The following is a 16,323-nucleotide window of genomic DNA, read 5'->3' as shown; positions in this document are numbered from 1 at the left end:
TTATATCTTGGGTCTGAGACATCAAAAGGTAAATCCTCTGTACAGTATTATTCCACTGGCATACAGACCAGCCTGGTCTCATAGACTAGACGTAAGATAGTAAATGTAAATCTGGGACTCTCAAATTAGTACGATATGTTGCGTTTGGTATAAGACAGATGGTTACTTAACCTGTCTGGGCGAGGTGGGACGCTTGTGAAATACAAATACCTAAAAAATGCTATAACTTCAATTTCTCAAACATATGACTATTTTACACCATTTTAGACAAGACTCTCGTTAATATAACCACATTGTCCAATTTCAAAAAGGCTTTACAGCGAAAGCAAAACATTAGATTATGTCAGGAAAGTACCCTGCCAAAAATAATCACACAGCCATTTTCAAAGCAAGCATATATGTCACAAAAACCAAAACCACAGCTAAATGCAGCACTAACCTTTGATGATCTTCATCAGATGGCACTCCTAGGACATTATGTTATACAATACATGCATGTTTTGTTCAATCAAGTTCATATTTATATAAAAAAAACAGCTTTTTACATTAGCATGTGATGTTCAGAACTAGCATACCACCGCAAACTTCTGGTGAATTTACTAAATTACTCATGATAAACGTTCACAAAATACATAACAATTATTTTAAGAATTATAGATACAGAACTCCTTTATGCAATCGCGGTGTCAGATTTTAAAATAGCTTTTTGGCGAAAGCAGATTTTGCAATATTCTGAGTACATAGCCCGGCCATCACGGCTAGCTATTTTGACACCCACCAAGTTTGGGGCTCACCAAACTCAGAATTACTATTAGAAAAATTGGATTACCTTTGCTGTTCTTCGTCAGAATGCACTCCCAGGACTTCTACTTCAACAACAAATGTTGTTTTGGTTCCAAATAATCCATAGTTATATTCAAATAGCTACGTTTTGTTTGTGCGTTCAGGTCACTATCCGAGCGCATTTCGTGACAAGAAATTTCAAAATATTCCATTACCGTACTTCGAAGCGTGTCAAACGCTGTTTAAAATCAATTTTTATCCTATTTTTCTCGTAAAATAGCGATAATATTCCAACCGGCGATGTTGTATTCATTCAAAGGCTGAAAGAAAAAAATTGAGAATTCCCGTGAAAGCGCCTCTCAGTCTCACTGTCCCCAGGCTGACCACTCACAAATTCTCCTGCTGTTCTTCGCCCAGAGACAGCAGACACCCCATTCCACTTTCTGGCGCCTTCTGAGAGCCAATGGAAGCCTTAGAAAATGTCACGTTACAGCAGAGATGCTGTATTTTCGATAGAGATGCAACATAAGGACAACAAATTGTCAGTCAGGGCACTTCCTGTATGGAATCTTCTCAGGTTTTGGCCTGCCATATGAGTTCTGTTATACTCACAGACACCATTCAAACAGTTTTAGAATCTTTAGAGTGTTTTCTATCCAAATCTACTAAATATATGCATGTTCTCGTTTCTGGGCAAGAGTAATAACCAGTTTAAATCGGTACGTTTTTTATCCGGCCGTGCAAATACTGCCCCCTAGCCCCAACAGGTTAAGGCAAAACCAAAAGTATGGTGGTTGGTCGGGGGGGATGAGTAGGTGTATAACGAGAATGTCTAGCAACCCAAAGGTTGTGAGTTTGAATCTCATTACGGACAATTTTAGCTAATTAGCAACTTTTCAACTACTTACTACTTTTTATCTACTTTGCATCTACTTAGCATGTTAGCTAACCCTTCCCTTACCCTTACCATAACCCTTTTAGCTAATCCTTCCCCTAGCCCTAACCCTAATCTTAACCCTTTAACTTAACCCCTAAACTAACCCTAACCCCTAGCCTAGCTAACATTAGCCAACTAACTAACGTTAGGCGACTAGCTACCTAACAAGAATTTCGAAACATATCGTACGTTTTACAAATCCGTAAATATTGTACATTTGTATATTCGTAACATAAAATAAGAATTGTAATGTGTAACATAACATACGAAATGGGTGGTGGACATTCACTAGTTAATACATACCATACAAAACGTAAAATATCGTACTAAAAATAGTATGTGAGATTTACGTACAGAATAAGGCGAAATGCTCTGAGACCAGGTTGGACAGACAGATATAGTAGCCCTAAATTGCAGTACCGCCGCCAGCCGCAGGGAGGTGGTCTGGCTTCTCAGTGCAAACTTCCTTACGTTTTGTTGATTATTTTTACAGGTTTAATCGAAAGTAGGCTACTAAAACGAACGCTACCAACACAAATGTGGCCAATAGCATTATGTGTCAGGGTTTAGCCTGCGATAGTTAACTGTACATTATTCGTGTATCCTAAAAACAGGGAGAGCACGACTTTGGTTGGGAAAGCATTGTAGGGAACCAGCCTTTTCTCAGAAAGGGAGCAACTTTGAGAGGATATGGTGCCATTTTCCATGGCTTTCTGCTTGAAATGTATCAAGTGATTATTTATCTTAAAGTAAAAGCGTGTTATAGCAATATTGATAATGATATGTGATCTAAGGAGCTACAATTTGCAATGAAAAACATTTGAAAGTGAATAGGCTAGTCAAAGTTAAGATGCTGCTTGCATACTTTTATGCTTTTTAAGGCTTTTTTACGAGTCTCGTTCTGTAGGTAGACGCCCTACTGTATCGTGTGAACGATAACGTCATCATGTCGGTGCATAAACTGGTTACTGTAATTGAATGGAACGGAAGAAGGTGGGGTGCTGCTGTTTAAGACATTGGTCATTGACGAGCGGCTCAAACAATCTCGGCGAGTTCCGGAACGCGGATGAATTCAACCTAATCCATGGTCGATCATCAGGAGATTTGATGGATTTCCTATAGGAAACTATACACTGGGTGAATAGTTCCAGTTTATATATACCGCTCCTTCTCCTCCCTGGCTCCCTCTACTCACCGCTCTAACAACGCAGAAGTCTCCACCGTCTTCATCATAAGTCATTTTCATGAACAATGACAACCAAGTTGCTGGTGTCTTTCTTACTTCTGTCAGTCCAACGGGTGCGGTAAGTCTCGTGACTGTTATGATAATAGGTGTTGTTTTTACATAGTCGAAATGTGAATTGTGGTTAAATCAATTAGAGCTTATTATGTGCTGTGTATGTCACGCGCGTCTGTGATACGCAACAACACCGACGCGCTTGCAGAGTATTAATTGAACTTCAGAATCATTGTTTGGCCAAATAGCTATTTATACTTACCATTTGCATTATTAATTGTCGAACGTGTTTGCATATTAATAGTCTATTCTATCACAAAATAAATAGGTAGCCTAAGTAGTTAAATTCTGTCGGTAGCGTAGTTTAATTACTGTAACCGGGACCGGGAACGTCCGTAATAATTGGTTTTGTGTTATGATGTGTTTGATTTTGGATTATAATTTTTTCTGTTCAATAAATTACTTATTGTACGATTTCAGTTTAAAGTTTGGTTTCATCTGCGCCTGTTATGCACTGAATTCAAAAACCTAGCCCTGTAAGACTAAGACTGATCGACTTTTAATGCATGAATTATAATCTAATGTCTGTGATACTGAGATTTTTTTTTTATTATTAATAAAACGAACTTCTTTTTTATATGATATTTAGTTCCGACCCAGACCCAAGGGACTACGATGGGGACTATGAGGACACTACTGTCAATCAGATGCTGGCTCCCAAAAACCACCAGGCAGAGGCCACGCGCATATTAAATAACTTACTTAAGGACTACGACAAGACACTACGCCCTGATATTGGAGGTGAGTTACATTTCTGTATTTTTACTGCGGATATTACGAAAACGTTCAATGGAGTGTCTAAATTGCTTTGGTGATACGCGCACCTTCAATGGCTATGTCGGAAGCGCGCTGTCCATGGTGTTGAAAGGGCCTCCTCGGGCGCGGTGCTCGCTCACTGGTGGGTTTGTGCGTGTTTTTTTTCTCCACCAACGCGCTCAGAGCTTCACCTGACAACCTAATCAACCAAGCAGGAGGAGGAAATCATTCCAGATAAACAGATAGACATTTGGGCAGCCTATTTGTTTACCGGTACATGGCCAACCCAGATTACAGGAATAAAAGTAGCGCATTAACGATCAGTGGTAACGATGAGTGGGGCACTGTATTGTATAGTAGGCTTAGGTTAGTTTCCGTGACACAACCATCTCCCCATCTGTCCCTTGTTGATTACAAATGGAATCCAGATGAAAGGCAGTTGTCAGAAACTCAATGCTGGTCATAAAATATTAACATTTGCACTTGACACAACCATCTCATGCAGCCAAAGACAGATTCAGGATATTTATGTTAATTATCTCGGTAGTGAACTGAGTTCTTCCCACAAGTCTGTCTTCATACAGTAGACACACACTGTTTCTCTTAGCTCCCTGAGTCTGACAACTAAATGATAGAGCTATACTGAACTATTCCGAACAAAAATATAAACGCAACAATTGAATTGATTTTACTGAGTTATAGTTCATATGAGGAAATCAGTCAATTTAATGAAATGAATGAGGCCCTATTCTATGGATTTCACATGACCGGGAAGACAGATATGCATCTGTTGGTCAGAAAATGGCCCTCACAATGGGCCTCACAATGGGCCTCACAATGGGCCTCACAATGGGCCTCAGGACCTCATCACGGTATTTTTGTGCATTCAAATTGCCATCGATAAAATGCAATTATGTTCCCTTACGCCTGTCCATACCATGACCCCACCGCCACCATGGGGCCCTCTGTTCACAACGTTGACATCAGCAAACTGCTCGCCCACACGCCATACACATGGTCTGCGGTTGTGAGCCTGGTTGGACTTACTGTCAAATTCTCTAAAATGACGTAGGAGACAGTTTATGGTAGAGTTTATGGTAGAGAAATGAACATTCAATTCTCTGGCAACAGCTCTGGTGGACATTCCTGCAGTAAACATGCCAATTGCATGCTACCTCAGGTGCACATTTTAGAGTGGCCTTTTAAATGTCCCCAGCACCAGGTGCACCTGTGTAATGATCATGCTGTTTATTAATCAGCTTCTTGATATGCCACACCTGTCAGGTGGATGGATTATCTTGGCAAAGGAGAAATGCTCACTAACAGGGATGTGAACAAATTTCTGTACAACATTTTTGAGAAATAAGCTTTTTGTGCGTATGATAAAAACAAAAAGCATGATAATCACTGTATTAGGTTGCACATCAAAATGTATTGAATCATACCTGATTGGATGTATTAGATGATGTGTTGGATGAAACAACATATTACTTGATTACCTCAGTAGTCTATTTATAACACTTCTTAATAAATCACTATGAATGACTTCATTAGATGATTGCTCATGATTTGGGTCTGACCAAATCACGGGCTGGTGCCACCAACTGTAAAAGGTAGTGGCACCAGTTACACCATGGTATAATGCTAGTAATTAGTAATTGATACTTAGGGTGTGTGTTAATTCAGGGGAACACACATGACAGGCTCTAATTTGCAATATATCCTCAAGTCATTAGCTTGGCTTTTATAACGTATAAAGCTTAAAGGAATAATCCGCTTAAAATGATATGTTGCTATTTTTTTTATTAGTCCACTGTTGATACAGTCCCATAATGTTTTGCATGTCAGCAATCACGTTTTCAAGGTATAAAACTTTCTAAAAGCAAATTGTAATTTTCCACCATCATCATCATGATGATGTGGCAAGTGGCAATTTGCTTTGAGTTGGTAGTGCGCTCAGTGATGTGGGCTGGTGTGGATAAAATACCAGGACCAAATTTTTGTCCCATCCCGCCCCTTTTGCATGTAGGGGTTTTACAGTAATGTCTGAAGGTCAGATGTATTGTATTGCAAATAGGGCCAAATGTACTCTTTATTCTGTTTTTATTATGTATTATTGTCTCTTATTCATGTGGTTATGTAAACCACATATTTACTATAGACATATGGTCCTTTTGAATGCTGTACAATGCCATAATATGCATTGTATATTCATAAACATGTATGAATATATTACATGCCTGTTATACAAGCTGTATACTACAATGCTTTGCGCCCTGGGACATTGTATTCCCTGAGTTCAGAGCTCCAACATCACCTCACAGATTATGGATATTGATGCATCTCTCGGTTCAGCTCACATGAGGGAAGTGGCTGCTTTTGTGTCCTTATTATGTCAGCTTCCTTTTGGGTTGTCAGGGGATCCTAGACAAAGTGGGTCAGAATATTACTCCTCAGCATGCCAAGATGATGCGCCACCCAGTTTGGGAATCACACCACGGTACATCAGCATCAAACTCAGGAAGTAGCATTCCTCACGTGGCACTCCTCCAGTGCAGGCACGGGCACAGCGGAGGATTCAGAGGGGTTCATTCACAGAGAACAGAGTTGAACCTTGGCTGCTTCTCTAGATCTCTATGGGGCTAGGCTGGATGTGTTGGGCTATGTTTGATGACTGTCAGGGCATGTCCACTTGAAAGATGTAAGTCACGGGTTTATTTCAAGGTTGAAGGGTGTGAGAGTGTGAGAGTGTGAGTAACACTTGATGTTGCTAATTGTCTGAGTGGCATGGCCACCCACTGCCAGCTGTTGTAGCACATGGGAAAGTGTCACGTTCGTTAGACACGTACCTACACCAGTCTGTGTTTGTGTGTGTGTGTGTGTGAACTTGTTTTCCTATTTGTCCGGACCAGAATGTCCTGAAAAGACAGGAACTTATGAACAATTCTGAAAAGTCAGGACATTTTGCATGTCCTGTAAAGTAATAATGCTATTTTAGGTTTAAGGGTTAGGTTTAGGGTTAAGGTTAGGGTTAGGTTTAGAGTTAGGGTAAGAGTTAGGATTATGATTTTTAATGGGAATACATATTTACTTCCCAAAAAGTTCTGACAAGTAACTAAAACATGGCTTTATATGTGTGTGTGTGTGTGTTAGCGTGAGCGAGAGAGAGAGAAAGTGTGCCTGTGTGTTTGAGCATGGCATGTGAAGGTGTGTGTGTGAGTGTGTTTGAGCATGGCATGTGAAGGTGTGTGTGTGAGTGTGTTTGAGCATGGCATGTGAAGGTGTGTGTGTGAGTGTTTGAGCATGGCATGTGAAGGTGTGTGTGTGTGAGTGTGTTTGAGCATGGCATGTGAAGGTGTGTGTGTGAGTGTGTTTGCATAGAGTGGGTGGGTGGGTAAGAGGAGATCCTCACTCCAGTCTATCTTTTTGAAGTGTGAATTAACAACCACGGCATTAGTCAGGCTGCTGTTGGAAATGATTGAAGAGGGACTTTGATTTCTGACAAAAACGCAGGTGCATCACTGTTAAATATAAATTGCCCTCAGACACGAATGGATTTAGAATGAATGCGGCTGCTCTTCTCTGAACATCCCTGTTCCTGGTGGCCGATTTGTTAAAACGGAAATGCTTATCCCTTCCCAAAAGATGCATTTTAAACATTAGTTATACATTTTCATCTATGACAATAACTCTGGAGGGGGCAGCATCGCTGTAGTTCAGCACAATGCAAAGTTTGACCCCACGTTGAGTTTGAACCATTTTCAAAATCACACCATCCAGATTCACAATGAAGACAATCCAAGGTCGACACTCATTTTTCTTTCTGAACTTTGGATGGCACTTATTCAGGGAGATGAACCTTGCTCACCCAGACACAATGCAAGACTGGCTGAACAGCACACCTACTAGCCATTTCCACTGGCCCATTTCCACTGACCCATTTCCACTGGCCCATTTCCACTGGCCCATTTACACTGACCCATTTCCACTGGCCCATTACCACTGGCCCATTTCCACTGGGTCAGGTGTGACTGCACAGCCTCCACATTTGCCCTCAGCAAATGTCTTTAGACAATCTCTTCAGAATGGAGATTCCAGCGCTAAAGCTGCATTGGCTGGATCACAATCCGATGGAATCGGTTTTAGATATTTCGGCAAGGTTGGCCCGCAGAAAGTGGTGCAGCTTTACCTGGATTGTATAGACTGTTAGCTATTGGACGGTATTGCCATTGATTTTCTTGTGCTGTTTGCAGGGCTATCAGGCGTTAATATCCTTGACGATAGCTATGTATTCTTCCAGAACCGTTATCCCCTGTTTTAAGTGATGTCATCAGAGACACAGCACCCAGTTTTCTATCGAAATGATTTTTGAACGGAGGGTCACAAAATTGGTCTGGACATTTCATCCACTCGGGTTTAGTAGATGGACAACGGTCAGAGAGTGGTCAACTTGTAGAATCTTAAAGGTTTGGCTTGGCTGCACTGGATAGTCTTAGTCCTCTCGCAAAATCCAGTTTTCTATTGAATTGATTTCAGAACAAGGGGCCCACAAAATTGGTCTAGTCATTGTATCTACTTCAGGTGTAGTAGATGGATAATGGCCGTAGATTAGTAGACTTTTAGAATACTATAGGCTTAGCTACACTGGGAAAACTCAGTCCTCTCAAGCTTCTCCACAGTGACACATTGACCAAACCTTTCAGCAGACAGGGAATGCCTGATACCCCTTTCTCTATTTTAAGCCCCCCGAAATTTCATTAGATTAGATCACCCACCGGAGAGGAGAGCCGAGATTCCCAGACAGACAGACAGACAGACAGACAGACAGACAGACAGACAGACAGACAGACAGACAGACAGACAGACAGACAGACAGACAGACAGACACAGACAGACACAGACAGACAGACAGACAGACAGACAGACAGACAGACAGACAGACAGACAGACAGACAGACAGACAGACAGACTCAATTAAATAGAACCTACATCTGATCAGGGGAGCACTCATCTCTGACTCCTCATTTAGTTCCACCATGGCCATCCCCACTTCCTGAATCTAGCAGGTGCCCAGAGAATCATGCAAGACTTTGGTTGGTTTGATACGGGCACTGCTGAGGTGCAAGGGTGTGAATGGAAGTTATTCTTATGGATGTTCAACTTCTTAAGAGTGTCTTCCACCCTCCCATTGTTAGGGATTACTAGGGTGTTTAAGGGGGGAATACAAATTATTATTTCCACAGTTGAAATGCAAAGGGCTTTGGAACCAGCTCAGTGTAATCCCCAGACTTTCTGTCAGAATCGACTGTGAAATATACAGTATAATACAAATGGAAGCCATCTGACGACTTTAATACACAACTAATCTTTATTCAGATTTTTTTATGAAAGAGGCGATGTAATATGGAACTGAATATGCTTCGGGGTGGGTGGTGGGGTGTGTGGGGGGCCTCTGTGTGTGTGTGTGTGTGTGTGTGTGTGTGTGTGTGTGTGTGTGTGTGTGTGTGTGTGTGTGTGTGTGTGTGTGTGTGTGTGTGTGTGTGTGTGTGCGTGTGCTTACTCTTTACATTCCTCATCTGCCCTTTTAGAATGTGTAAGACGAAACATCTTGAATACAGTACTTTCAAAGTGCTTGACATTTTCTGGATTGACCTGCCTTCATGTCTTAAAGTAATGATGGACTGTTGTTTCTCTTTGCTTATGTGAGCTGTTCTTGCCGTAATATGGACTTGGTCTTTTACCAAATAGGTCTATCTTCTGTATACCCCCCTACCTTGTCACAACACAACTGATTGGCTCAAACGCATTAAGAAGGAAATAAATTCCACAAATTAACTTTTAACAAGGCACACCTGTTAATTGAAATGCGTTCCAAGTGACTACCGCATGAAGCTGGTTGAGCGAATGCCAAATTTGTGCAAATCTGTCATCAAGGCAAAGGTTGAATACTTTGAAGAATATAAAATCGATTTCGATTTTTGGTTACTACATGATTCCATATGTGTTATTTCATAGTTTTGATGTTTTCACTATTATTCTACAATGTAGAAAATAGTAAAAAAAATAAGAAAAACCCTTGAATGAGTAGCTGTGTCCAAACTTTTGACTGGTACTGTATATCAACCAACTTGTCCCACTTCTGGACCGTACAAGATTGATGCTATAAATTACCCCCAGACACATCGAGGAAACTCCTCACTGGTCATATCAAGCAACTGAGCATCCATTTTGGATTCCCCTCCATCAGAAATTAACCGAGATCACTTGACCTAATGTCACCTGTTTCCCATCAGATAAAGTTCAGCCAACTCCTCCGGCTCTACAGTGATCAGGTTAGCAGGAGCCACAATGGCAGGACCTGAAACAGAACCAGACATCCTAATGAAGATAGGATCGCCAGAGGTGCACAATACATGTTCAAAGTCTCTCTCATATAATGAGCACTAGCCGTATGCCCCCTCCTATTCTGCTAAACTTAATACTGTTAGTGTGGGCCTCACAGGTCTCAACTCCAGTAAAGCAGGGCCTGGTGGATTGATAGGCTATTAACCCATTCCCTGTGCTATCGTTAAAGGGACGCTCAGCAATTTAGCCTGGGCATTCGCAAACATTGGAACCCAGCAACAGATTAATTTGCGGTTGTTTTGTTCCGAAGCAGCCCCATATCCTCATGCCATTTGGTGAGTAATTGGTGAGATTAGATCATGGTGTCCCCAGTCTATCTATGTCTACTTTTCAAGAAAATGGCCTAATAAGTCTTGTTAGGGACTCTAACAAGACACGGGGAAGCAGATGAAAATCAATTCAATGGTTAGAGGCAACAGGAAATGATGTGGACTCGGGTCCCTAATTCAATCAATTGCAGATAAAGGAGAAAACACATTGCAGGTTCACTCAAAATGTTAGTCAGGGGCTGCGTTTTGACAGGCAGCCAAAACAGACCAATCAGATCAGCTCTGAAAAAGATCTGATGTAAAAAGATCTGATGTGATTAGCCAAAAGACCAATTAGTGGAAAAACAATGAGAATTGGCCTGCCTGTGTAAATGCAGCCAGAGTGTTAATTGTGACAAAACCAACACACCACATATCAGGTCTTAGAGATCCTATATGGATTCTATATGTATTTCTCTGCAAATGAACTACAAAAACTACACCTGTCCTTACTGTGTTTACATTATGTATATACACATATCATTTATTTTCCACCATGTGTGATTGATTGAATTGGGTCTCATTAACATTTTCAAATGTACTTTTTAAAATTGTACAGCAATACTGTCACCAATACATGCTTTGTGGTTATCAACTACAGCTCTCTCTGGCTAGTCTCTCTTTTGATAAGGACAAGTAGAGGATATTAGTTTCAGGTTGCAGCGGAGGCCAGGGACACAGCCACCTGAGATGTCTCACTTCCTGTTTTAATACAGTCTGTCCCCAAACTCCCAGAACACACTAGGTCATGTCTGTCTACCACCTCGCTTTTAATGACCTCTGTCTGTCTGGCAGAGTGAAGTAGAAGACAGTTAGACAGAGTGCAGTAAGGATTGATCTAACCCCGACCGCGTCCCATGTGGCACCCTGTTCCCTATGTAGTCCACTACTTTTAACCAGAGCCCTATTTAAGGAATAGGGTGCCATGTGGGATGCAGACACTGTTAACACGACTCCTAAGACGGATGACAGATATCACCCGGCGCCCATTGAACTCGTCTGAAGATGTTTGGATTGTTGTTGTGAAAGATGAAATTAGCTTGTCACGATTCCAGCTGACAGGAGATAGAGGGGAAGAGAGCCATTGGAGGCTGACGAGAGTGGCTTTACGGAGGGTATTGTGCTCATTTACTGGGCTAGAGACGCAGACCTTGGACAAGGTATGACGTCCGTCACGCTGCGCACCGAGGCTCGAACCCAGGACATCTGCTTTGCTAGCACACGTGACCACCCTCCCAAATCATCTTACCAGTCGGCACCACCGAACAGTTAATGATTCAGCAGCGCAAGTGGCGACACTTCAGGCTGAGGAGTACGTTTCACACATCCCCATGTGCTACAAAGACACTGGAGAGCCTGTCACATAGCTTCTTACCATCTCAAAATAGGAGTGCTGACCTAGGATCAGGATCCCACTGTCCATGTAATCATATTCAATGTAATCTAACAGTCAAAACTGATCCTAAATCAGCACTCCTACCCTGAAACACGCCAGCTCAGAAAAGATCAGACCAGACAACAGCAATGCAAAGGCAACAGAAAACATTTTAATACAATGTAAGAGGAATTAAACTCGGAGAATTGAGCGGTCATGGTGAATGAGACCGGCAGGGCTGACGAGGGCAAATGTATTTCTCATCACATTGACAGGTTAACTGCGTGTAAAAGACGCTCCTCCATTAAAACCCTCATGGGGGCATTTTACTCTGCAGATGGGGAGTTCTAATCATACTTGCTTGATAAGAAAGGGGAGGCAGGGAGGGCGAAGTGTGTGTGTGTGTGTGTGTGTGTGTGTGTGTGTGTGTGTGTGTGTGTGTGTGTGTGTGTTTGTGTGTGCGTGCGCCGGCGCGTGTGCTTGCGTGTGTGTGGTGGGGTGTGGGGTGTGGGCCGGCCTTGGTGCAAATAAATCTCTGATAACAGTAACAGTAAGTGGACAAACTCAAATCAAAGCAGCGTAGAATGAACATGTGTGGAAACTCTACAGAGGATTCGTGTGGGCAGTGCATTCACCTTCCCATATGTCATGATTATATTGAATTTGACAGTAAAACTACTCTACTACTACTTTGAATAAAATTCCAATAGCGCCATTTTACTTCAATTAAAGCAGGGTTTCCCAAACTCGGTCCTGGGGCCCCTCCTGGGGACACATTTAGTTTTTTTCCCTAGCACTACACAATTGATTCAAAGCTTGATGATGAATTGGTTATTTGAATCAACTGTGTAGTGTTAGGGCAAAAAACTAAATGTGCACCCAGGGGGGCTCAGGCCTGAATTTGGGAAACCCTGAATTAAAGTACCTTACCAATGACTTCAAAAAGTTGCTGCCATAAATGTACATTGTGTTATTTGATGATAGTGGCTAAAGTGGAACTTAATAATGTCCTATCAAATCATATAGTATTTGTCACATGCGCCGAATACAACAGGTATAGATAGACCTTACAGTGAAATGTTTACGCACAAGCCCTTAACCAACAATGCTGTTAAGAAGAAATAAGTGTTAAGAAAGTATTTACTAAATAAACTGAAGTAAACAATAATTAAATAACAATACATATTTTAAAAAAGACAAGATGTACTCTGCTATTTTCTTGCATCTGAATTCTACAAAACTGTCAAATATCTATTTGTCCAGTACACCCTGTTGCAATTAAATACGTCTTTTTGCAGATCTTTCTGTCATAGTCTGATGTGAGTGTACTGCACCACCTCAACAGTTAATTGCCGAAGTTGCCAAAGCCTATGAAAGAGGCTAATGTGCAATGACAGAGGTGCACTTAGCCACACAAGCGTGAACTGCTAATTACAGCAACGCCTTGTAAGATTAGTTATAGAGAACAGGCTTTAAATTGTGAAATGTAGGGTTGGAATCGTGTATGGCATGTTATTCAATAGATCTGAGCCGTGTGGAAAACAGTTTCCTACATCTCCAGTGAAAGGTGACTGCCTGGAATGAAACTGGTGAACCAGTGAACCACTTCATGTATAGGCATCACTTAAAGTGATAGTTCACCCCCAAAATCAATATGTGTCAGGTGTTTTCTTCCCTCAGACATGGTTGAAAGTCGACCAGAGTCAACAACAGATATGTAGGCATGTCCTTATAAACACTTTTGACATGGCACCCTAGGATTGGCAGTGTTACTACACTTGGTTGTGGTTAAAATGTGCTTTTACAGTGATTTCTCTTTCTGTCTTTTACAGTTAAACCAACGCTTATCGACGTTGACATATACGTCAATAGCATCGGACCTGTATCATCAATAGACATGGTAAGTGAATGTGAATATCTCTCTCTCTCTCTCTCTCTCTCTCTCTCTCTCTCTCTCTCTCTCTCTCTCTCTCTCGCTTATCATGAACATAATTTGATTACTTTGTTTTTCTGTGCTGCTTGAATAAAGGTCAACTGTGGGCCAAGAGAGTTAAGGCAAGATACATTCCATCATCTTTCATATCCCATGTGAGCTGGGCTGCACAGACAGGAAAGCAGTTTTATCTGGTGGTGAAGTGGGATGTGTGGGTGTTGGAATGAGAAATAGAGCCTGTGGTCACAGTGCTCAGACAACTTGTTATACCGTAGTAACTGTATCGGTATGTTAATGCTCTGTATGTAAATGACTCAAATGTAAACGACTCAAATGTACATGACTAAACTTTAAATGTTTTCTCAGTGTCGGGCCTTGCATTGTAATACTTAGTAGTGAGAGCGTAATGAATATTGAATACATATGATGGTGTAATACAACTCTGGCTTCCACTGTAGTAAGAACAACCAGTGTGTTATTCATGATATACATCGGGGTTCTTAAGCCTTGTTGCTTATTTACTTAATCAATCTTATATGTAATGTCCCTATGTTTTGTAATCAACTTCATGCTGGTCTTGGGTAGTATAGTGTGCTGTTATTTTTCATTGTTGTGCAGTTCATTCAGGGCATACAGCCATTTTTTGTTTAGAATCAACAGCTACACCTTCTAGTGAGTCACCAGACCATCACATAACTGAACGATGTTCACCCCACCTTGGATTTTTACCAGATTATTTCAGGTACACCGTGATTGGTGAGTCACACAGATCTCCACCACGATGTAACTTTGGCTAGACTACGATAGCCTATAGGATCATCCAACACCCTCCCTTAGCCCCGCCCCTGTAACTGTTTGTCCTGGCAACATTACAAAGCCAGGAAGAAAAGAAAAACAACAGATTTCTTCAGCTCGGCTTGGCTGCAAACCCCCGTCACACTTCAGTGCACACCGAGCATCACTCTGTGAACTGTGGAGTGATCTCCCATGCCTTGAATGTCCATTTAACGCATTTAGATCATCAGAACTCTGTTTCTGGAAGACGAAGCAGCAGGTCAAGTCGATGGGTTGTATGGAACAGGGCATCCATATTGATCATCTACTATAGTTGTTACTTGTTCATATACAGTAGTGTTAGTAGTCAGTGGTATGATATTCTATGGACATAGTTAGTGATCTAAGAGAATGATAATATACTTGCTATAATTTGGAACTTTGTGTGATACCCATCCGTACAATAATACAGTTGAAGTCGGAAGTTTACATACACTTAGGTTGGAGTCATTAAAACTCGTTTTTCAACCACTCCACACATTTCTTGCTAACAAACTATAGTTTTGACAAATCAGTTAGGACATCTACTTTGTGCATGACACAAGTAATTTTTCCAACAATTGTTTGCAGACAGATTATTTCACTGTATCAAAACTCCAGTGGGTCAGAAGTTTACATACACTAAGTTGACTGTGCCTTTAAACACCATGGAAAATTCCAGAAAATGATGTCATGGCTTTAGAAGCTTCTGATAGGCTAATTGACATAATTTGAGTCAATTGGAGATGCCCCTGTGGATGTATTTCAAGGTCTACCTTCAAAGTCAGTGCCTCTTTGCTTGACATCATAGGAAAATCAAAAGAAATCAGCCAAGACCTCAGAAAAATAATTGTAGACCTCCAGAAGTCTGGCTCATCCTTGGGAGCAATTTCCAAACGCCTGGAGGTACCACATTCATCTGTTCAAACAATAGTACGCAAGTATAAACACCATGGGACAACGCAGCCATCCTACCGCTCAGGAACGTACTTTTGTGTGAAATGTGCAAATCAATCCCAGAACAACAGCAAAGGACCTTGTGAAGATGCTGGAGGAAACAGTCACAAAAGTATCTATATCCACAGTAAAAGAAGTCCTATATCGACATAATCTGAAAGGCCGCTCAGCAAGGAAGAAGCCACTGCTCCAAAACCGCCATAAAAACGCCAGACTACAGTTTGCAACTGCACATGGGGACAAAGATTGTACTTTTTGGAGAACTGTCCTCTGGTCTGATGAAACAAAAATAGAACTGTTTGGCCATAATGACCATCGTTATGTTTGGAGGAAAAAGGGGGAGGCTTGCAAGCCGAAGAACACCATCCCAACCGTGAAGCACGGGGGTGGCAGCATCATGTTGTGGGGTGCTTTGCTGCAGGAGGGACTGGTGCACTTCACAAAATAGATGGCATCATGAGGAAGAAAAATTATGTGGATATATTGAAGCAACATCTCAAGACATCAGTCAGGAAGTTAAAGCTTGGTTGCAAATGGGTCTTCCAAATGGACAATGACCCCAAGCATACTTCCAAAGTTGTGGCAAAATGGCTTAACGCCAACAAAGTCAAGGTATTGGAGTGGCTATCACAAAGCCCTGACCTCAATCCCATAGAACATTTGTGGGCAGAACTGAAAAAGCGTGTGCGAGCAAGGTGGCCTACAAACCTGACTCAGTTACACTAGCTCTGTCAGGAGGAATGGGCCAAAATTCACCCA

The 16,323-nt window shown here is 41.6% G+C and overlaps 1 protein-coding gene across 1 annotated transcript in view; it reads left to right on the top strand.

Moving 5' to 3' along the window:
• Positions 1-2,208: 2,208 nt before the first annotated feature.
• LOC115196076 (gamma-aminobutyric acid receptor subunit gamma-3) overlaps positions 2,209-16,323 on the top strand; it is a 44,415-nt gene continuing 30,300 nt past the window's right edge. The window contains exons 1-3 of the mRNA XM_029756596.1: positions 2,209-3,024; positions 3,607-3,758; positions 13,694-13,761. Of these exons, the coding sequence (XP_029612456.1) occupies positions 2,972-3,024; positions 3,607-3,758; positions 13,694-13,761 (273 nt within the window). The 5' untranslated portion in view covers positions 2,209-2,971. The remainder of the gene's footprint in view (positions 3,025-3,606; positions 3,759-13,693; positions 13,762-16,323) is intronic.

Source organism: Salmo trutta, chromosome 6, assembly GCF_901001165.1.
Source record: "Salmo trutta chromosome 6, fSalTru1.1, whole genome shotgun sequence".
Classification (NCBI taxonomy): Eukaryota; Metazoa; Chordata; class Actinopteri; order Salmoniformes; family Salmonidae; genus Salmo; species Salmo trutta.
The sequence above is the reverse complement of the archived record's forward strand: the minus strand, read 5'-3'. Positions and strand labels throughout refer to the sequence as shown.